This window comes from Mauremys mutica, chromosome 2, assembly GCF_020497125.1.
Source record: "Mauremys mutica isolate MM-2020 ecotype Southern chromosome 2, ASM2049712v1, whole genome shotgun sequence".
Lineage (NCBI taxonomy): Eukaryota > Metazoa > Chordata > Testudines > Geoemydidae > Mauremys > Mauremys mutica.
The window spans coordinates 208,314,329-208,337,952 of record NC_059073.1 but is presented as its reverse complement, the minus strand read 5'-3'; the positions used below and the strand labels follow the sequence as shown (position 1 = coordinate 208,337,952).

Sequence of the window (23,624 nt, the reverse complement as noted above, 5' to 3'; positions counted from 1 at the left end):
GTTCCCAAAGAAACAGCTGTGTTGACTTCAGTGGAGCTATGCTGACTTACGCTAGCTGACGATGTGGCCTACTACTTAATTATGTTAAAACAGAAGTCAAAACATGTCAGGGTCTGTTAACTAACCAAGATTTTTGTACTTGAAATAAAGGACTCTCAAATTAAAGTGAAATCTTCAGCTTTCCCGCGGTTCTGTATGATGCTTTCCCGCAGGGGAAAAATGCTTTGACATCTGTCAGCCAAAATCTGCAGCAGTGAGAGATGTTTGTATTTCCAGTGCACACAGCAATACATCTCTCTGCTACTGCTAAGACTGTGTATATTAATTTTATTTTATATTTATTTTAATATCTAGTAAGTGTAAAAAAAACTTAAACCGTGCAATGTGAATATGGTTTGTTCTAGATAAAAATCAGCAACTTTCACCAATATAAGGTCACAGATAGGCAAGCCTACAGCATGTGTAATAAACTGACTTTATGCACTTTACATCTTTGTCTGTATATAGAAATTTTCCAAATAGTGTAACATTCCCATGAGAGGAGTAACATAAGACTTATGTAACACACTGGTGAACACAGGCTTATGAATGACAGTCTTGCAAAATTCTATTCATCACAAGAAGTAGGGTTTTTTTGGATGGGTGAATGAAATATCGTTAGTTTTGTCATTATAAGTCACCTTAGACAAGTGGATGTTATGCCACAGTTGATAAACTGCCATGACACTTTTGAAGGCTGGTCTAGAGTTAATTGCAGGGTTTTGGTTTAAGGTGCTAGTGTTTTTCTAGGAGCAGTTGGTCCATTCTATTCTGTTCCTAGATCATCCACCCACTCATTACTATTTAATTTTTCCTTGCCAGAGACAGTGCAAAACATCAAATATATGGTAAACAAATATGAAATAATATTTGTATCAACATATTTATTTCCTAAGATATAAAATTTAATACAACTCCTGTTCAGTCACTGTTAGCATTGCTTTTTTGCCTTGTCCGCACTGAGGATCTTTAGTAATGCTCCCACCATCGGTCTAGCATCAGTGTAGCTAGCACAGTGCTAGCAGTGTTGGGGGTACAAGTGTAGACTAACTGCAGGTGTTCTTACTCACTGCACAGTCTAATCTTGACCCTACCCTAACACCAGTGCTTCCATCTTGCTAGCACTAGTGGAGCTGCCATACCAAGAACTGAAAAATTCCTAAAACTTCTTAGTGTAGACATAACGTTAGAGGTGTTTCTAGAAGTACACTTCAGACAAGTTAGAAACTGCCACAGAAGCATGACAGCAGCACCTAATCATGTATCTAAAATACTAAAAAAACGACTTTAACAAAGAGCTGAACTTGAGACCCTATTAGAAATACTCATTCTATCTGCTGATTGTATTATTTAAATACTCTTCTGTGTGTTCATTAAATATAAAATTTATATAAATAAAATATGACTGTCAGTAGCATCCTTAATTTTAACTCGTTTCATTTGGCAAAAACTGAGAGGCAGTGTAGATCTTTCTTTACAAGCAGACTTTAACAATAGGGGCCTGATTCTCCATTCACTTGCACTAGGATAAATCAGGAGTACTTCCACTGAAAATCAGAATAAGTAAAAGGAGAAATCAGGGCCTATATTATTACCGCTGCACAAAAATATTTAGAGACAGTCCCATACTTATCTCATATCATTGAGAAACACATTTTCCTCAGTGATCTGTCACAACATTCTAGTGTTGGAGGAACCTAAAATACAAGGCCATACAAGCTATAAGCAATGATGAGATGGCAACACAACAAAAAAAAAATTCTTACCATCAGCCCAAGCCTTTCTCTTATAGATGTCCTCTACTATATCAGAAATCTTCTTAATGTTCTCTTGAATTTTTTTTTGCACCACATTGGAATGTTCTTTAAATATCAAGTGTCTTGTGAGCCAGGTATTTTGTTCAATTGTGTCCACTACATCTAACCCGTCACGTAATTTTGGATCCACATTTCTTTTGAAAAATTCAAAATAATTCTGGTAGGCAGTGTATTTATTTCTATGCTCATCCAGGTATATGTGCTTCACATAAGTCTCACTCGCCACAACAGTTTCACTCCTTTTCATGCTCTCCTTTTCTCCCTGATCAGTCTCTCTTGGTGTCACAGCTTCAGAAGTTTCTCTCTCAAAGTCTTCTGTCTGGTTAAAGTAGTTTTCAGGACCCTGGATAAATTTGACTCCACAGAGGTCACATTGCGTTCGGTCAGTATCTGCTTTTTTAAAGATTCCTGATACCAATTCTTTCATTTCCATCCCACTGGGATCTGCTTTTGAACACGAGTTCCTCTTCCATTTTATGCAATAATAGGCTAAAAGAAACAAACGCCACAATTTCCGCTTAGCATGAGCTTTCTGCTGTTGTTTCTGCTGCTTTATGGATGCTATGGCTGTTAGGGGATCCTCTCTCTCTTCTACATAGAGATCCCTTTCGAGTTCTGTTTCTGGTTCCTCAAAATATTCCAAAGGATCCAAATATGACTCAAATCTGTCTAGGTTTACTTGCTCATAAAAGATGCCCCGTATACTTGCTCCTTTGGCATACATAGTGTCCCACTTCCAGTGGCAGTCCGCTAAGTACTCCTCATCTCGTTCAATCAGCAGCTCCTGCAGGCCTTCTGCTATTTTCCTCACATTTACGGCATCATTCACTCGTTCCACAATTTTAACCAATCTTTCTGGCACTTTGGATGGATAATCTTTTTTCATATTCATCAACTTTGCCTTGATTTCAGGAAAGTGTTCATATAAAAGGGATTTACATCTAGGACTATGCACTTGATTTGCATTCACTAACATCACTAAGCATAGCACCATTGTACGCTCTGCTTCCCCTGACGTAATGCAATCGGTGTCCCCGAAAGCATCAAGAAGAACATTGAAATTACTGTTTTTAGCGCCGCACAAAACTTTTGCAACATAAAGGAGATGAAATTTGAACTCCTTCAGAGCCTCATTTGTGTCCTTTGGTTTGTACTCCTGTATAATGGAAAAGATGTCTCTAATCTCTTTCTTCTGGTCTTTTTTTCTGAACAAAAACTCCCAGTAATGAAAGAGAGCGATGTAACTTTTCGGAAGACACAGAGTAATGTTCTTGCAGAGGCGCATCAGGACGGCACAACAGAGAATATACTGGAATTCCAGCAACATCACTGTATTTCCTATGCTAGGAATCAGAGGTTCAATGCATTTCTTCACCAAGACATTCATAAAACGGAAAAACATCCACTTACAGTCTTCTGGGTTTCTGTAAACATAGAGCCGCTCTAGCGAATTTTCAAGAAGTCGAATGAAACACAAGTGTGTGTTTTCTGCATTTCCAGAATACTTATCAGGTATCAACATGCCATATCTGCCATCTATCCCTTTGGGTCTTCCTCCTCTGCCTCTATCCTCCTTTTCATATTTTTTAGCTTCTAATAACGTCAGTTCTTTGTTATAATCATCTTCCTCCTTAACAAGGAGCCTCTCAAATTCTTCAGGATAACTGGAAGACAAGATGAAAACTTGCATTGCCCTGAGCCACAAGTCAGTTGATTCTCTTCTATTTATGGCATTTTCACTTTTAAACTGAACTATGATGTACTCCTTCAGCACCATCCTACAGGGTTTAGAAAACTGATTGAGTCCCAAGATATCTTTGCATGCCTTTGGGTTTTCAGACACCACTCTCAGATGAAAATGTTTAGGGAAAACAAAATCTAATAGGGATTTGCATAATGCATACTTATCCGCAGTCAAAATTTCATCAATGTCATTAAATTCATGCAACAGCTCTTTTGGGAATACTCTCTTGGCCTGTGTAACAATAGTCCATTTATTGCTGCCAGATGTATTTTACACTGAAGTATAGATTTTGCCTCATGGCGCAACAAAGGTCTATGGAAATCTTTACAGGTTTTATCCTCACACTTCAAGCCAGCAATGAACTTCATGCAAATATCAGGGTAACTCTGCTCAAGTATACTGCATGTAATTGAACACAGCCTGCTTAAAAAGTGCTTATTCAGTGCAGACTTTACCTCTTCCATGCCTACAAAGAAGTGATCTTTAGCTTTCTTCTCTTTCAGACTAGGATTATCGGGCAAGAATTGGAGAATATGTCCAGCTTCATTTTGAGACACCTGGCAAACATTGCCATCTATTGGCAAAATCCCAAAATAATCAAAACATGACCTGACCATTTCTTTCTCAGCATTGGTGGTTGCTTTTTGGAGAGCTCTGACCAGATTTAGAAGGGCCTCTAAACCACAAGGTGCCAGAACAAAGATGTCCTGGCTTTTTGGTTCGCAGTGGGTTGATTCAAAGAGCGCTTCCACCACACCAGCATAATGATTCAAAGGCGAGAATTTGTAGAAGGCCTCTTCGAGCTTTCTAAAATCTTTCTTTAGAACTCCCTGCAGAAAAGTTGCCTCAGCAATGCTGGATTTTTGATTTGTTTGCTTACAAAGCTCTAAGGCTTCTTCCAGGATGGTGTCTCTGTTTTCCAATTCTGAACAGCCAGTTACGCTAAAACGGATCGCAGCAAGCAGACATGATGCTCGAAATTCCTTTCTGGTAGTGAGCTTGGCTGCTTCCAACACAAACCCATGCTGTTTCATCAGCATAGCAGCCTCTTCCTCTCGACCCTCCCTCTTCAACAGGTCTGCTGCTTGGGCCAAGCATTTGCGTGATTTCAAGAATACAAGCTGGTCCTCAGTGTCAAGTCTGGAGAGGACTGCCATCATTTCCTTGGTTTTGTTTTCACGCAAGTATTTTGCAGCTGCTTCCAAATAAAACTGGTTTGCAGAGTATGAGAGTTTGGAAACTGGTTGTCTTTTCATCCTTAGTATCTCTTCATATCTGGAATAAAGATACATCCATGTCACGTTACTACCATATATGAATAAAACAGACACAATCTAGCATTTTTTAAAAGATCACACAATCTCCAGCAAGGTAATAACTCTGTGCTAGTCAGGTCTTCTCCCAACGCACTTTAAATGTTGTGCATAATGATGAGAGGTCTCAGAGATATGAAAAATTATCCCAGTATTTTAAAAGATCTACAAATCATTTCATTACAATTTAAAGCTGTCTGAATTAAAACCACTAAAATTTCAATCAGGAATCAGATTAGAAGCTCAGAACATCAGTGGGTCTTGCTACAAACTGCTTTAAAATGATGATGAAAGTGAAATTAAAGTCATTAAAAACACAGCGGTATGAACTCCTATTAAGATACATGATACTTATGAATCTGCTACATGAACAGTCAGAATTTTGAGACTAAGGCCCTCACATTATCAAATATCATTCTTCAGGGTCAAACTTGGTAAATCCAAACAAAAGCTTACATCAATCCCTGATCACTTTATGATTAACAGAATACATGTGCACCATAGTACTGTATATAATATAAATCTTTCTCCCATTTGTTGCTTCTGAGTGGTAGATCAAGATACCTTTTTCAACATTAGTTCTGACATTCAGCTAATGGTTAATTACTGTTATATGATGTCAATAAATTAGTAAACTTGTTTCATAGCCAAACTTCAACCTTGCAATAGTCTTCTCGCCCACTCACCGAGGGCAAAGTAATGTTTTTTGACAGGTGAGTAAGTCATCATTAGCTTTTCATTATCATTTTTTTCATGGTAAGAGTGAAGGAGTAGATTTTGTGCCTGGGATGATACATTTGCATAAATGATTTTGCAAGGTTGATTTAAAATAACACATTAGATGTTAAAGATAATTTTAAGACTTCCAATTTTGAATCAAACTATTTCTATACATTTGGTAAATGCTATTCTTTTAAAAAAAAAACCCAAAAACTTCCCAAGTACAGTGGTAATAAGTGTTATTTTCCAAATTACCACATTATATACCATAAGATTTCATGCTATGTCATACAGAATATGAACATTAACTATGCTGTTTGAGGAACATACATACTTTACGGTGAAGTTTTAAATTGTTGAATTAAAACTGTGGAAGCTCCCTCACTGGAGGATTTCAAAAGGAGGCTGGATAGCAATCTATTTTGGATGATTTAGACACAACAAATTTTGCATCTTGGTAGGGGGCTAAACTAGATGGCCCTTAAAGTCCCTTCTAACCCTATGGTTCTAGGTGGGGCAGGCAGCACTGCGTATTATTAAGGTCCATCACTAGCACTTTTTAGATGGGATGTTTTTCTAAAAGATATGCTCCACTAACTATTTTGGAGGAATTCCATGGCCTGTGTTATACAGGAGATCAGACTAAGTAATCTCGATAGTACCTTCCGGCCTTGCTATCTATGTATCCATGAAGGTTGCCCAATACTTCCCATCGTAAGACCCTGTTTTCAGTTGCTCATAATTCCGCCAAACTTTAATCATTTGGGCCGAAACTTTTCATGCTGGGTATCTGATTCAGGTAGAATTGTATTTGAAAATTTCAGCCAAAAAGGTTCAATCATTTCCAAGAGCAAAGCTGGAGAAAAATAATGTGTTTTGTCTATGTTAAAACATCCCGGAAAACATTTTTTTTTTTAAAAAAAGGTCTAGTATCCCCACCATCAGTGTTCCCTCTAATTTTTTACATCCATGTGCAGAATGAATTTTGTTATGTGCACCAATATGGAGGTGATGTGTGGCGGGGGTGGGGCCGAGGGGTTCGGAGTGTGGGAGGAGGCTCAGGGCTGGATCAGAGAGTTAGGGTGTGGGGGCTCCAGCTGGGGTTGAAGGCTCTGGGGTGGGGCTGGGGATGGGTGCGGGTGGGGGTGAGGGCTCTGGGGTACAGGCTGCCACGGGGCTGCAGCAGGGAGAGAGGACTCCCCCCAGTCCTCTTTCACCACAGCACCTCGAGGCCGGGGCAGAGGCATCTCTCCCAGGCCACAGCAGCTCCGGCAGGTCTGGGCTGGTGCCTCTCCCCGGCTGCAGCAGCTCTGGCTGGGCCGGGCTGGGGGGGGAAGGGCACCTCTCCCTGGCTGCAGCAGGTCTGGCCTGGGCCAACCTGGGGGAGGGGTGCCTCTCCCCAGGCATGGCAGCTCCAGCTGGGCGGGGCACCTCTCCAGCTGGGCGGGGCACCCTTGATAGCCCACTGTGCAGCCATGCAGCTTAGAGGGAATTTAGCCATATTTTTGAGCAATGACTTAAAATTTGGCAGGGATGAGACTTTTGCTGTCCCTGTGAAAATCTGTTAAATTTGGCCAAGATATGAACATGTCATGAAAAGTTATAAACCAAGTTATGAAAAATTGCAGTTCACACACGCATAGACGATTTCTTCAAGTTTAGCTGCTAAATTCCCCAAAAATTCTGTCCATGTTGGGCATGCTCCTGCCCAGGGATGAGCAGGACTTTCCCTGCAATTGCAGCCCTCGGCTGTGTCAGGCTGGGACTGGGTGCCTGAACTGACAGCAGATAACCTGTCTTCCCTGAGCTCTCAATAACTCCTCCTGCTGGGTTCAGGCAACACAGAAGAGAAAACTGTCTTATCCAGATGCACAAGGAATAAGAGCAAGACCTGCTGAGGAGAGGGTGGTAGGGACAAGGACCCTGGTAAAGGGGAGAGACTGGTCTAGAGGTTGGGAGGTGAGGGGAGAATAATCATAGAAGATTAGGGTTGGAAGGGACCTCAGAAGGTCATCTAGTCCAACCCCTTGCTCAAAGCAGGATCAATCCCCAGACAGATTTTTACCCCAGTTCCCTAAATGGCCCCCTCAAGGATTGAACTCACAACCCTGGGTTTAGCAGGCCAATGCTCAAACCACTGAGCTATCCCTCCCCACTGTGAGTCATGATGTATGAGGTGGAGGGAGGGGCTGTGACAGGTTAGGCAAAGAGACTGGGACTGGGAAGAGAAATGGTAAAAAGGACTGGGAGGCAGCAGGTGTGTGGGGGGGGGGGGGGAAAGAGACTGAAATCAAATAAGGAGCCCAGGGGGGAGTGAGGGAGAACACTGGGACTGGCTGAGGAAAGAGACTGGGATTGAGAACCAGTGGGGTGAGGAGAGGTGAAGGGACTCAGATCTGTTGAGGAGCCGGGGAAAGAGGCGGGATCCTGAGATAAAAACAAGGAGATCACGGAGAGAATTTGGGAGTGGGAGCCAGTGGGGATGGGTAACTAGAGGCCAAGGTGGTGGAGAGAGACAGACTGGATGAAAAGGGAGAACTGGGACTGGATGGGCAAGGAGACTGGGAATTGGGGGAGGCTGGGACTGGTAATATGAAGGGGTGAGACCAAAACTTGCTCGGCAAGGAGACAGGGACTGCGATGAGAAGCCTGAGTGGCGGCGACTGGGCATGGCTAAATGAGAAGAATGAGACTGGGACGACAGGCAGGGGTGGGGAAAAGAAAGGACTGTGACAAGGACAGGTTAGAGGAATGGGATGGAAAGGTCTGTGCCAAGTAGAGCACACTCCCCTCCAGAGCCTTCATGCATCTCACCATTCCTCTGCTATCCGCAAATACCTGTGAAACCCATCAGCAAAGTGCTCCATTTCTCTCTGTCATCCTCTATAAAGACAAATCTCCTGTTGCTATCAGTTACTCCATTAGCTCAACTGACAGAAGTCTGTGTGGTGGATCTAAAGCTTCTATGTGGTATCAATATGATACCACACGATGGAATTTGTTTTTTCTGTTTGCTTTAAAAAAAACCTAGAAAACTGCACACAAAAACCTATGTTAAAATAATGTCATCAATGTTGCAAAGTCAAGCACTAAAAGTTAGGAAAAGCAAGAATTAAGGTTGCCTGTGCAAGCTTAATTTGGTGCCTCCTTATGCATATGCAGTCTTTAATAACATGACTGTATACTATGTTTTCCACAAGATCCCTATGTCATTCAGTGCACAGTCCTGCTCTGGGAATGAATCAGGGTAGTATAGTGGAGGAGGCTGCTGTCTTCAGGACCCCTGATTCATATCTTGCAAAGCTGGAATGTGTGTAGTGAATGATGCAAGAGACTGCAGGAAGAGAAAGGATGATCCCACGGTTGAATGCTACCCTGGAGAATTGGATTTTTTCCCTGCCTCAGCTAAACTGTTTCTACATGATGCTAGCAAATCACTTAAACCAAACTTCAGAGGTGGTAGCTAGTTGTGTGTTCCTCATTTTCTGGGTGCCTGACTTGTGACCCTGGGGTCTGACTTGCAGAAGTGCTGAAGAGAACTCACAGCTGCAACTGAAGTCTTTGGGAGTTGAGCTTTGAACATATGAAGTGCTATAAAATGATAAATACTCTGAAAAATAAAGGTTTCAATCATCTCAGATTTGGAACTCAATATGAATGGGATGCTTTTGACCTTAAGCTCTGTGCCTCAGTTTTCCATCTGTAAAATGGGGAAAATACCACTTCCTGATCTCACGGGAATGTTGTGAAGCTAAATTCCATAATATTTCTGAAGCATTCAGACACTTAAAGAGATGAGTGGCATAAAAAAAATCCCATGAAGAAATTAATAATTCTGTCTTCAGAGCAGAGTTTGAATTGTGTGCAGCAAAAAAGACCTGAACATTGAGGAGAAAACAAAATATTGAATTTTCTCATTAAGACTATGTCTACACGGGGATAAAAAACCTGCAGCTGGCCTGATCAGCTGACTTGGGCTCACAGGGCTCGCTCTCGCTGGGGCTGAAAATTTGCCGTGTAGACATTCAAGCTCAGGCTGCAGCCGAAATTCTGGGACCCTGCGAGGGTGGAGGTCTTTTATCCCTGTGTAAACATACCCTTTGTGAGCAATCATAGACACATATCCATAAGGAGGCCAAATTAAGGGTAATGAATCTGTTATTATCTTGAATCTTTCTGTGATATCTACCTTAAGGATCTAGTTGAGGAGACCAGTCCAGACAGAGAACCGAAGATTTGACATGGCTGACATGAAATAAATCCTGGGGAAAAAATCAAGTTCTCTATCACAGTTCAAGCTTGCGTGAGTTCTCAGAAACCAAATGAATTTGATCTTGGTGCAAAAGTAATGTCACCAACTAAAACCCTTGTCAAAATCTGTGGAGAACCTACTTTAAATATGCTCAAGCAGCACAAGGAAGAAAAGAGATTTTTTTCCTCTGCAGCATCCTCTTTATGAACATACCTTTCCACTAAAATAGCTGCTTCCTCATACAGTTCCTCATGGCAACACATCTTAAGCGCAAGATCAAACTCCTGGATTCGTTCATAACATCTGGATGCATCTCGGTAGCACTGGCTTCTTTTATAGAAATACGCAGCATCTTTTATCTGCACCATAATAACTCTTATTAATATTGCAATCTTCTAAATATTTGAAGAATACCAACAGAAAAACTATATTTTTATCCATATAATGGAGAGAGAAATGGATGCAGCCAGTTCCTATGACCTTCTATTGATAACCATTCCCATCCAGATAATATTGTTAAAATAGATTTATGTTTGTAAAGATAAATGTATTAATCAAAAATAATCATTAGAATGGTGAATTGTTTTAAAAACTGAAACATTTTAAAGTCAAGAAATTGGAAATTAAGGTAAAAAATATATACTAGGATTGGATTTTCAAAAGTGCTTTGCATTGGCTGAACTCTGTGGTGCGCAACCTGCGGCCCATCAGGGTAATCTGATTACAGGCTGCGAGACATTTTGCTGATGTTGCCCGTCTGCAGGCATGGTCCCCAGCAGCTCCCAGTGGCCGTAGTTTGCTGTTCCCAGCCAATGAAAGCTGCGGGTGGCTGTACCTGCAGACGGTCAATGTCAGCAAAACATTTCACAGCTCGCAATCAGATTACCCTGATGGGCTGCAGGTTGCCCACAACTGGCCTAACTGCCCCTACAGAATTTTCTCATTGACTGCAATGGGAGCAAAGTTAGGCTAATGCTGAGTGTGTTTGAAAACTCTTATTTTGAACTACAATGTTTTTTTTTTTTTTTAATTACTGAGATATCAGAGATGCAACCTGGGTTTTTTGGGGGGGTGCATTATTCCATCACACAATTTCAGTTGTTTCTGCACTTTTTCAGCGAATGGATGATAGAGTTCACAGGCAATGGTTTAAACTGAAAAATTATAGTAATTTGTATAACTCTACATTATTAACAGATTGTTATTCATGTTAGACCAGTTCAGGCACAAATTGTCTACGTGGCACATAAATTGCTGAAGCCAGCAACACCTGAATGGTTATATCAAGTAATAATTTCAGTCTTAGTCAACTATCAAACAAAAATAATTTTTCCTTCCCCCCCGCCCACTTGACTGTATGGAGATAAAGGTTTCCAAGTTAGAAACACCAACAAAGCAAAAGCAAGAATGACAACTCTTTGGCATTGTGGGGAATGGTAAAGAAACCTAATCTATTAATGCAAAGTCCCTGCTATTGCCTCTTCCCTCCTCTTATTTCTGTTCTGTGATGTATGTTGCTTTTGGACATATGATCCACCTGAAAAAACACTGTATTTTACTTATGACTCTACCAGTATGCCGTGGAAGAACATTTATCTAATCTCACCAATACTAATATGAGATAACAAATACAAATTTTAAAGCATCCTGTCTAGGACCATGATGTTTAAAATCCTTAAATAGATCTAAAAATCCCATAATAAGACACACTCCATTAAACACTGGGTGGGGGAGGGGGAAGATGATTTTAGTACCTTGCCTAATTTTTCACATAGTGCTGCACAAAGCTGAAATTCTTTTGCGTAAATCAGACATTTCAGGGATAGCTTTGGTTCTCCACATTCCAAATAGGTCTTAGCCAGGTACATATAGTCCATCTGTTTTTCCCTATTTAAAACAAAAAACAAAAAAGATCACATATGCACAACCAATCCAATTTAACATTATTTTTTACAAGTCTGGTATACCAGCAGTTCCATCAACAAGAACATGTTGTTCCCTGTATTTTCCAAGAAACACTACTAATAAATTCAGTTATATTTCAGCACTTACTTGGGGCTGCTTTTCTTTGATTGCACATTAAGTACAGCATCATGCGCTAAGGCCAGTTTTTCCTTCTCAATTGCTCCTCCTTTTTGGTAACATTTGGCTGCCACCTGAAATTAGATAAATGATATGCACATATGCATTCCTTCATGTGTCCCTTAAAACTTATCACACATTCATACAATTTTCTTGGTAGAACAACCTGTTTGCCTAAAAAATTGTTACATGTCATTTTATGGTGACATCAAAGGAAACATTAACACCAGCAAAGCACCTGGAGGAAGGGGAAGGACAGCATTTGGGTACATTTTTAATATGAAGACAAGCTTCAAAATAAGTTCACACACAATTTTAACTAAGAATTTTTTACAATTAACCTGAAAGCAGGGAAAGCTGCATTTCGGGTGGATTGGCAACACAAACAATACATTCCTACTATATTAGACTCTAAAGGGTTAATTGATATGTCAGAGGGAACTAGTCCCATCAGCGGAAGTCAGTAAACCCTTCCTTGCATATTTCCCTGCATCATCGTGGGCCCTGGGCTAAACTCAGATGTTCAGTATTCACAACCATATAGTTAAAAAATATTCGACACATGCAGTAGTGGACTTTTCAAAACATACATGGGCAATATGCACTACCTGAGATTAGAAGCTGGTTCTCCAACATTTAAACTATGCACAAAGCAATTCACAGAAAGTTAGGGAGGTGTTGCCTAAAAAGCACTTATTCCAGTTAGATCACTATAGGATGAAAAAAAGATCTGTTCAACGTAGAGTAAAATCACAGAACATGGACTATTTGTTTACAAATAAGGTTAATATACCAACAGGGGAGTTTGAGAGGGAGATCCCCTGCTGAAGGAGGAGTGAACACTAATTCTTGGCATGAGTGGGCAAACTTGTCTATCTGGTTTTTGTTTCAGTTTGCTTAAAATTTACAGTAGTGGTCTGTCAGTGACTGTGTGAGAGTGTGGGCCAGAGGCCTGCTAGCTGAGTGGTCACTAGCAAGGCTCTAGCCTTCTGTCCTTTGAGCCTTGATCATCCTTGTGATCACCATTCCCATTTGTTAACGAGGGGGAAAGGCTGACTTAGGAGAGAAGAACTTAAAAGCCAGATGCTAAGTGACCACAGGAAGCTAGCCAACAGAGGGCAGCAAACAGAAGAGTCTGAGAGGGAGCCTGTAGGAGTGAGAAAGAATCAAATCAGCATGGCTCGGAAAGGCTGCATCGCCAATGCTTCTGGCTCCTCCACCTGCACCTGTGTCCAGGCAGAGAACCCAACCATGGATTTCTACCCAGGTCTTGGTATGGATTTGCAGAGACCTTGACCTGCATTTCCCCTCACAGAAAGCCAGGCTGGGAAGCCCATCCAGTGTGAAAGGTGTCTACTGGTAGAATCTCCCAGGAAGCACATGGGAGAGCTACAAGGAGGAGGTGGCTAGGCTGAGGAGCATGTGTGCACAGGAGAAAGACCTCCAAGGTGAAGGAAGCAACTGGCTGGAGAGGACTGCAGTACTATCAGGAAAGGAGGAACCTGGCTGCTGGTTACTTCTGGCAGCAGGCAGTGCTCCACTCCTGCTCCCAACCTACTGTCCATAGAGATTTTAAAAAATGGTACGCTGCCCTGGCAGCAAGGGATCCGGAATCTCCCCCCGGCCATTGGGGGAGTAGGAGAAGCCATGTATTTCCAAGGCTGGGAGCATCATGACCACCACTCCCAAAAGGAAACAGAGGGTGGTGGTGGCTGGTGATTCCCTTCTAAGGAGGACGGAGGCATCAGACTACCTGTACCTGTCAATAATGGGGGGACAGAGTGAGGGCAGCGGTTTCAGCAGATGTTACTGAGCATGCTCACTACAAGCCAACTGGGGGGGGGGGGGAGAGTGACCCTGCATGCCCCTCCACGCATCACCTCTAGGAGGCATCCACCTGTTGGCCTGACCTGGCATCCTGGGAGGTGTACTGTCCACAGAGTGCCTCAGCTGGAGATGCTTCTCAAAATGGGGAAGAAGATTATAAAAAGTAAAAGGTAATCAACCCAAGACACCCCACCTCCTCACTCTCTCTCTGTCCATCAATTCGCTGCATTACAGGGAACAAAGGAAGCAGACATTCAACAGAAGAAGTTTGGCCAGTGAGACTGTTGACAGCATGGGGTGAGAAAAAACAAACTACGTTAAATTCAGTGTAAAGTTAGGCATTAGTTCCGTTTTATCTTCATTTTTCTTGTAACTATTTCTGACTTTTATGTCTCAATACTTGTAGTCACTTAAAATCCCTCTCTTTGTAGTTAATAATCCTGTTTTGTTGTTTTATCTAATTCAGTTTGTTTGAATTGAAGTGTTTGGGAAACTCCATTTGGCATAACAAGGTTTGGTGCATATCATTTCTATTAATTAAATGATGGACTTTATGTAAGCTTGAATTGCCCAGGAGAGGGCTGGGCATTACAGGAAATACCTTTCTGAGAGGAAATCTGTGACTAGGAGTGTGTTGGGGTCACCCCGCAGTATAATTGAGGCTGATAAGAACTTAGGTGTGACTGGCAGGCTGCAGGTGCACACAGACATAGCTGGGAGTGATTTGCATGCAGGAGGCTGTTTTGGAGCAGTCCAAACTGGAAGCCACAGCAGCAAAGCAGTGTAAAGAGCACCCGAGGTTAAAGGGCAGCGGTGACAGCTACTCACTAGTCTGGACTCTACTCTGGGTATGTCACAGTGATATAGCTCAACTTTTGTAAGGCTTTTGATACAGTCTTGCATGACCTTCTCAAACAACCTAGAAAAACATGGCCTAGATGAACCTACTAAAAAGTGGGTGCACAACTGGTTGGAAAAGTGTACTCAGAATGTAGTTATCAGTGGTTCACAACTGAGCTGGAAGGGTGTATTTAGTGGGGTCCCACAGGAATCTGTCCTGGGGCCAGTTCTATTCAATATGTTCATAAATGATTTGGATAACGGCATAGAGAGTTCACTTATGAGGATGATACCAAGCTGGGAGGGGTAGCAAGTGCTTTGGAGGATAGGATTAGAATTCAAAATGATCTTGACAATCTGGAGAAATGGCCTGAAATAAATAGGATGAAATTCAATAAAGATAAATGGAAAGCACTACACTTAGGAAGGAATAATCAACTGCACAAATACCAAATGGGAATACTGCAGAATAGGACCTGGAGGGTTACAGTGGACCACAAACCAAATGAGTCAACAACGTAATACTGCTGCAAAAAAGTAAACATCATTGGGGGGATGTATTAGCAGGAGTGTTGTGAGCAAGACAGGAGAAGTAATTCCTCCACTCTACTAGGCACTGATAAGTAAGGCTTTGATTCTCTCATGGGTATTTTTAGTAAAAACCACAAACAGGTCATAGGCAATAAACAAAAATTCATGGAAGCCCACAACCTGTCCATGACTTTTACTAAAAATACCCAGGGGCTAGGGGAGACACACATTGCCAGGGCCAAGGCTTGCAGCTGCTCCAGCCCCACCGCTGCTCCTGAAGGGGCTGACTATTGCTACGCCAGGCCCAGGGGGCTGACCCAACCCCAGCTGCTGCTCCCGCCCTGGGAACATGACTGGCAGCCCCCAGGCTGGCTTCCAGTCAGCTATTCTGCGGCCCCTGGGCTGGCGGCTGGTCAGCTGTTTTTACAGCCACTGCTCCAGTAGCCCCTGGGCTGAGAGCTGCTCCAGCCCTGTCCCAGATGTAGTCACGGAGGTCCCAGAAAGTCAGGGAATCAGTGACTTCCGTGATAGAATTGTAGCCTTACTGATAAGGCCTCAACTAGAGTTACTGTGTCCAGTTCTGGGCACCACTTCAAGAAGGATATGGAAAAAGTCCAGAGGAGAGCAATACAAATTATAAAAAATAAAAAATATAAATTTTTTAAAAAAAAAAACCTGTTTGTTTAGTCTGGAGAAAGAAAACTGGGGAGACATGATAAAGGTCTAAGTTCATAAAAGTCTGTTATAAAGAGGAGGGTGACAAATTGTTCTCCTTAACCACGAAGGACAGAACAAGAAGCAATGGGCTTAAATTGCAGCAAGGATGATAGGAAGTTTTTCCTAATATCTAACCTAACTGTAAGGGCAGTTGAGCACTGGAATAAATTACCTAGGGAGGCTGTGGAATCTCCGTCATTGGAGGTGTTTAAGAACAGGTTAGACAGACAAACACCTGTCCGGCATGGTCTAGAGATAATACCTAGTCCTGACTCAGTGCCGGCAACTGGACAAGATGACCTATTGAGTCCCTTCCAGGCCTACATTTCTATGATTCTATCATACTGTAGCGTCAGAGCGACAGAGAAAAAACATGCTTTGCCAGCACTTTAGTGAGTTTTACTTTATAGTCACTCTGCAATAGCATGTCTGTCTTATTCCACCAATACATTTTTTTTGTTTGTCATGTTCCATTTTGAGATGCAACATCACTTATAGCACAAAGCAAACCACTTTTGGCATTCAAAAATCCTTTAAAAAATGTTTTTTATAACAACAATAAGCAGAGAACAGGCTTATAAAGAAAGAAGTATAACAGCTAAAATCACATGGGTACATGCTTGTAGTGTTTTGTTATAGGTTACAAAACTACATATTACTGATCCAAATACTTCTCAAATATGCACTATACTAAAACATGCATTTCTTTTTTTTTTTCCAGTAGTTTACTGTAGATTAAAAAAAAAATTCAATGCCCAAAGATTCATGAGACACACACGTTAAGAGTGGGGCCAGAATATGAAGGGAGTATGGTGTATTAAAAAATTGTTTCATGTTCAAAAATTGAATTAGATTTCTGTTTTTCTTGCGAGAGGGAAAGGCAGAGTTGAAGACATTTTCTGTTAGTTAATCCTAGTTACTATTTGGATAAGTCCTACACATCACTGTAGGAGCTCCAAGGATCTCTGTAATGCGGTGGGCACCCATGTCTCCCGGGTGCCTCCTTTCTGGCAGGGTGTGAGCCTGCTTTTCTCTCTGTTCTGACAATAGGGGGGCATTCACTTCTTGTAGGTGCCACTCCCTTCCCCCCAGCCAACGGTTGTTCATCGGGTCTTCAGTGACTCCACCCTCTGGCTGAGTGTCACACACTCTCCCAACATCCAGGATATACAGTCTAGTTCTTTCTCATGGCCCTGGTATGGAGCTGTAGCACCAAGGCTTCCTTCCCGGAGGCACTGCCTTCTTTAACAGTCCAATAGGGGCCCACCTCAGTACCTTCAGTTGGCATCCTTTTTGGCAGCCCTCCCTGGGCTCTGTCTTCAACCAGACCCAGCAGGGCCCATCACGGGTACCCTCACCTGGTCTGGCTAGGTCCTGAGCTCAGCCTTCCCTGCAGTGAGCTGTCCACAGTCCTGCTACTCTTTCAGCTGGCCAGGCACCCAGTATTTGGCAGCCTTCTCTGAACTCAACTCTTCCTGCAGTGAGCTGTCCATGGTCCTGTTGCTTTTCTATCTAGCCAGGCACCGGTCCCCCCTCTTCAAGCTCCAGGCAGCAACTGACTGCTCTGCATGTGCTGCTTCCTTTTATATGGCTCTTCTGGCCCCTGATTGGTCACTCCAGCAAGTCCTCGAATTGGCTGCTCCCCTTCAGCCACTCTAGGCTGCCTGGAGGACTTCTCTGCTCTTTTCTGGGGCAGGGCGAGGCAGGGCTGTGAGGCCTCCAGCAGGGGACCTCCAGACCTAGTCCACCCCCATCACAATCTCCCACATTTTCCTTTGCTTTAAGTTAATCCCCTTTCTTACAGTCAACCATTGTAGCCAGAGATATGGAAGGATCTTCTGCTAACTTCCTCACTGGTCTAAGGAATCAGTATTGGATATAGATAATCCCATTCCTTCCAGAACACTCAGTCTTTATCAGATTAGGAAGCTTTTGGGGGGGGGAGGGGGCTGTATAGCAGGAGTACTGAAAACACAGTTTGTGCTTCCACAGAATTTTTTTTTTTTTTTTTTTAAACAAGAGCTCTATATGCTGCTGTCTTCAGGAAATGTAATGTACCATTCTGATACCCACCACAGAAACTTAGCCTTATAGTTATTTACTTGAGAAATAGTCAGAACATTTCCACACTATCAACTGACCAGACAGACCCAATTTGGACGATATTAGCTAACAATCTAGCAAATAATAAACTTTAAAAGTCAAGAGTTCTAACAGGCCTTTTTAATAATACAGTGCACACTTTAAAATGATGGTTTCATTTTTTATTATTCAATATTTTATATGGACTTTTGTATTGCAGCAAAATCCTTTGGTTCTCAGATATTACTGCTAGAAAGAGATTAATTAGATACAGACATAAACCACACTGTGACCTTAAAAGGCTCTGGGCTCATCACCCAGATCATTATGTTTCCAAGAAATTGAGTGTCTTGCCTACAACACTGTTTACTGAAATAAAATTTTAAATGGTTCAAAGTCACAACTTCCAACTGACTCATTTTTGTTACTGTAAAACAACCAAACGATTCTAAAGTGACTTTTACGGGTACAAAGAGAACAGGGTCTCAAAACTGAGATAACATAACTTATCTCAGACAAACATATGACTTTACCTTCCAACACTGATGCTTAGCATAGTATTCTCCTTGTGCAATCCATTCTTCTGGGGTTGAAGTTTTAACAAACATGCTATCATCAAAATCTGGGTAGTGGAGAAGAGGGAAGAGTTATTCTATGTTAGTGATATGGTATAAGAGAAGACACTTAATATATGTCAAAACTAAGGATTATCATCATTTTACAGTTTTCCATGATTTACGCTTAAATCAGCTGATCACATGAAGGGGTAAATTAGATTTTTCCTATTTTTTTAACTTACATTTAAACAATTCAAGTTTTATTTTAAAAGGCCTCTAGACATTTTAAATATTACGCAGGTAACAAAGATTAGTCACCTTACTGTCCCTTAACAATAAATAGGTTCTTTCATTTGCTAATAAGTAGTTTGATTTAACTGAGAGTTTTTCATAATCAATACTCAGTGTTTATGGGTTGGTTGCATACCTTCCTCACTTGTACAGGAAAGATAACAATGAGATGTCTCACAAACACTGCAGATATTTTAGACCTGAGTTAAAGCAAGCAAAATTCTCACTAAAGTCAAATGGAATTTGCTTGAGCAAGGAGCAAGTAAAAAGTATAGTATTTTATTCTTAAATGTACATTAGAGGCAAACAAAAACACACACACACACACCATTCATCATATTATGATAATTCAAAAGCTAGAAATATTGGCTAAGAACACGGGAATTTTAACTGGTTTAATACAAACAACAAACATTTAGTGGATTATCTTGTTTTCAGAGTTTTATAGGAAGTTTTGATGTAGCTTTTACCTTTGTTTTCATCTATTTTGACAACTTGAACAAATTCCCTTTTGATGAAATATTTAAAAGCCGGAGCCCGCTTGTCACTGTTTTCATCAAAGATCCAAAGATTGACTCTGGCTCTTGTAATGGCAGTATACAGCTGCTTCAGCTCTCCATTGAGCATCTAGGATACATTGATTAAAAAGACAAATGACATGATATGTGCAGGAAATTATATGAGTGCATAGTAAAAGGAATGCTATGAGTACATACTTTATTTTAAATAGTTAATTCTGTATCTTAAAATAAACCACATTAAATATTAAGGGCCTGATTTTGAATTATGCCTGCAAAAATGCATGTGCAATTTTGCATCTAATTTGTGTGCAATTACTTGTACTGCAAGTTAGACAGTTCCATACACAAAGAGCCAGTTTTGTGTCTAAAAAACATTTACAGATGAAGTCATTTATTTTTGCACACAATTATGGACACTTCAAGTACAAATTAAACAAATAATAATAATAGGAGATATACCTATCTCCTAGAACTGGAAGGGAACTTGAAAGGTCATTGAGTCCAGCCCCCTGCCTTCACTAGCAGGACCAAGTACTGATTTTTGCCCCAGATCCCTAAGTGGCTCCTTCAAGAATTGAACTCACAACCCTGGGTTTAGCAGGCCAATGCTCAAACCACGGAGCTATCCCTCCCCCCAAATTTCTCTCACAATTTTGAAAAATCTGGTATTAAGAGTCTGGTTCACTACTGCATCCCTCATGTAACTTCATTGCTTTAACAGTACAAGACTAGAATAACATAGAGGTCAATTAGTCCCTAACTCTTAATTTGTTTTTGAACCATAACTACTACAACTAAGAGTTAACTATAAAAGATCTTTGCCTTCCCACCTGCTATATGTCCAAAAAACTTCTAAATCCGCCCAAGAAAATCATGTGTTCGGTAAAGCCAGAAAAAAGAAAATGGATGGATCTGGAATTAATTAATTACAATATGTAATATTACTATATTACTGGAAGAACTGTTATAGATGAAAATGCCAAATAAGATTTATTAGGAGTCTTTCTTGAATTTTGAGATTTTTCTTAGTTTGTTGTGTGCTTGCTATCTCCAAACAATGTGTTATAAAAAAAACCCATAGTGTATCACCTTGTACATTTCTGGATTAAGCACCAGAGATCTGCTTTGAGTAGCAATATTTTTCTCTAAAGGTGTTTCGATCACCAGCTTGCTTTCTCCTAGCGAATCAGAGGAAGGGGTAAAAGAAGAAATGATCTTCCACTCTTTGTAAGCCTACAATTTGAGAAACATACAAAGATTTCAGGTTAGCTGAATCTACTGCATACCCATGCCTACGTATACGTACACATATGTAATATATATTTTAAAAACACATGCACACACCCAAGATTTTGCATGCAGCAATCTACCTATATCCTAAAAGTTGTGGATTGGGGCCTTAATTTGTAGAAATACCATACATAATTCTCAACTAAAATCTTTACTAAATATCTTTTCTGCTGCTTTTAAATCATTGCATCTTTTCTTTATTAAATGAAACACTGTTTCAATAATTTCAAATTTGTGGTACAAACCTGAAAAAGTCAAGAAAACCAAAGTTAAGCTTGATATACAGTCACGAACTCATGCTTCTGTTGCAATCACAACCTTAAGTAATCAAATTAAGAAGTCTTTATGAAAAAAAAGCTAGGTATTATTGACTCTCTTGCTAATTGTAATTTAAGTCAAAATCATTTTATGTTCCCTGAGTGCAAAAAACAAACTTCTAAGTTTCTTTTATATTCATACCTCAAAACATGATGCTTACATGGCAAAGGCAGCTAACAAAATAGTTTTTCACTCTGGAGACCTGTATCCAAAGTCTGCCTCATTAAAGAGGACTCATCCTAACATTTGACTAGACTTCTGTGAACTGTGCAAAACCACCATACAGATGGCTCTCTCTTTAAGAGAAACCAGAGATTTGACTTATGGATGCTAAAGATTATGGGGCAGATTCTCCTCTCACTTATGCTGTTTTAACTGTTGAAGTCAATGGCATTACTCCTGAGTCACAACCAGGGCCGGCTCCAGGGTTTTTGCCACCCCAAGCAGCGGGAAAAGGAAAAAAAAAAGCCACGATTGCGATCGGCGGCAGCTCCACCGCGCCGCTTTCTTCTTCAGCGGCAATTCGGCGGCAGGTCCTTCCCTCCGAGAGGGACCAAGGGACCCGCCGCCGAATTGTTCGCCGAAGAGCCCAACGTGCCGCCCCTTTCCCTTGGCTGCCCCAAGCACCTCCTTGCTAAGCTGGTGCCTGGAGCCGGCCCTGTTCGCAACAGTGGAAAAATGACAGGAGGATCATTCTTCGGGACTGATGTATGTATATGAGCAGAGCTATGTTAAAAAGCTCAAGAAGTCCACAGTATACCTAGCTCTAGCCCAATGGCTCTTAACCTTTTCCAGACTACTGTATCCCTTTCCGTACCCCAAGCTACATCTCACTTAAAAAGTGCTCGCTTAAAAATCAGACAAATGCAACACAAAAGTGTCACAGCACACTATTACTGACAAATTGTCTATTTTCTCATTTTTACCATACAACTATAAAATAAATAAAGTTGGATACAAATATTTTATTTACATTTCAGTGTATAGTCTATAAAGAAGTATAAACAAGGCATTGTCTGTACGAAATTTTCATTTGTACTGACTTGGCTAGTGCTTTTTATGTAGCCTATTGTAAAACTAGGCAAATCTTTAGATGAGTTGATGTACCCCCTGGAAGACCTCTTTGTACCCCCCCAGGGTACATGTACTCCTGGTTGAGAGCCACTGCTCTAGCCTATACTGCTGGTCCGTCGCTTCCCTGAACCCAGCTCATACCACAGAAAACTTTCTAAATGAGAAAAATAAATACCCGAAATAAGCCAGTGCAACAGAAGATGCAGCAACCTATGTAGGGATGAGCGAGCAGCAGCTCAATTTGCTTTCCAATGAGCCCTGAGTCCTATTCTGTAGTAGAACTGACTGTCTCTAGAGAGAACTGTATATATTTCCTCAGCTAGGACAGTTAGACCAACTTTAGACCAACAGGAAGAAGTGCAATTAATTAAATACCTCAGAATCTGTGAAAAAGTTGTAAAGGAGGACGTCATCAAATTCTAAGCCCTTTGCTTCATAAATTGTTAGCACAAGTGCTAAACTAAGTTCCTCTGGAATCTTATCCTTCACCATTTCATTCGCTACCAATATCACCTGTCAAAACATAAAATGCATTAGTAACACATGAATTAAAAAGACAACATATTTCATTTAGAGGGTGGAAAATGAGCAATTAGTTATGGCAATGCAAAGTTATCTAAGAAGTAGACTACAGTAGGTATCAATGTAGTATTAAAACTATGTTAATTCCATGGATACTTCAGCACGTTCCAGAAAAGGGGCTGCTAAGCTGCTTTCTGGCTGCCAGAACAGTGACACACTACCTCTTATTCTGAGACAGATGGAGAATTAGTGGAAGAGAAAAATCTGAATGAAAAGTGGAGCAGGACTGAGCAGAAATTACAATGAGAGAAAGTCAAATATACCTGTTTTTAAAAAGGTTCTGAGGCAGAAATGAGAAAGCTAAGTCCTGAATTTGTAAGTTATAATTTATCAGGGAGCAATATGGACACCAAAAGAATGTTGCAAGCAATCAGGGGATTGGTCCTTAAGAAAAGTGGATTGTGCTATTACATTTGGCTACAAACCAAAAAAAAAAAAAAAATCTATATAAAACATCATAAACGAAAAGTAAAGCCAACCTGATGTGCTCCAAATTCAATTGGCTGTGTTTTTCTTTTGTTGCCTCTCAGTAAAATTGCCAGGTCACTAACACTGCAAGACTCTAAGACAGTAGGTTTAGGTCCGTCAAAGAGGCCAGAATCCCTAGGAAGACGATCAAAAGATTCTGGGAAATAGTACTGAAGTAAATCAACCACCCCAGAGGCCAGATGTAGAATTCCTGTGATGATCAAAAATACATATTACAAACGTAATATATACCTCACATAAACATAACTATAACGAAAATGAACCTTGTTCAGATTGCACAGCATCTGGAAATGCCAGATTAAGATTGTGACTAGGAGGAGACAGCAGCTGTAGGATACACTTTGAGCACCTCTGATTTGCAGGGCCACCACAAATCAGAACATAGGCTACGAGACTAAGCAAAGGTTAGAAACGTGGGGGAAAAAAAAACATCAAGAGCAGAAGTAGACCACTTGTCCTCAAAATTGTGAATTTTGGGGGGTGTGGAAGCAGCAATTTAAGACAAAAACATTTTTAAAAAACCCATCCTAAATGGGTC

At 40.9% G+C, this 23,624-nt stretch overlaps 1 protein-coding gene across 1 annotated transcript in view; it reads right to left on the bottom strand.

Annotated features, from left to right (window-relative positions):
- TRANK1 (tetratricopeptide repeat and ankyrin repeat containing 1) overlaps window positions 1-23,624 on the bottom strand; it is an 82,292-nt gene that overhangs the window by 4,192 nt on the left and 54,476 nt on the right. The window contains 10 exon segments of the mRNA XM_045005003.1: window positions 1,806-3,834; window positions 3,837-4,875; window positions 10,099-10,244; window positions 11,640-11,772; window positions 11,938-12,041; window positions 18,498-18,586; window positions 19,283-19,439; window positions 20,423-20,566; window positions 22,391-22,528; window positions 23,077-23,276. Of these exon segments, the coding sequence (XP_044860938.1) occupies window positions 1,806-3,834; window positions 3,837-4,875; window positions 10,099-10,244; window positions 11,640-11,772; window positions 11,938-12,041; window positions 18,498-18,586; window positions 19,283-19,439; window positions 20,423-20,566; window positions 22,391-22,528; window positions 23,077-23,276 (4,179 nt within the window).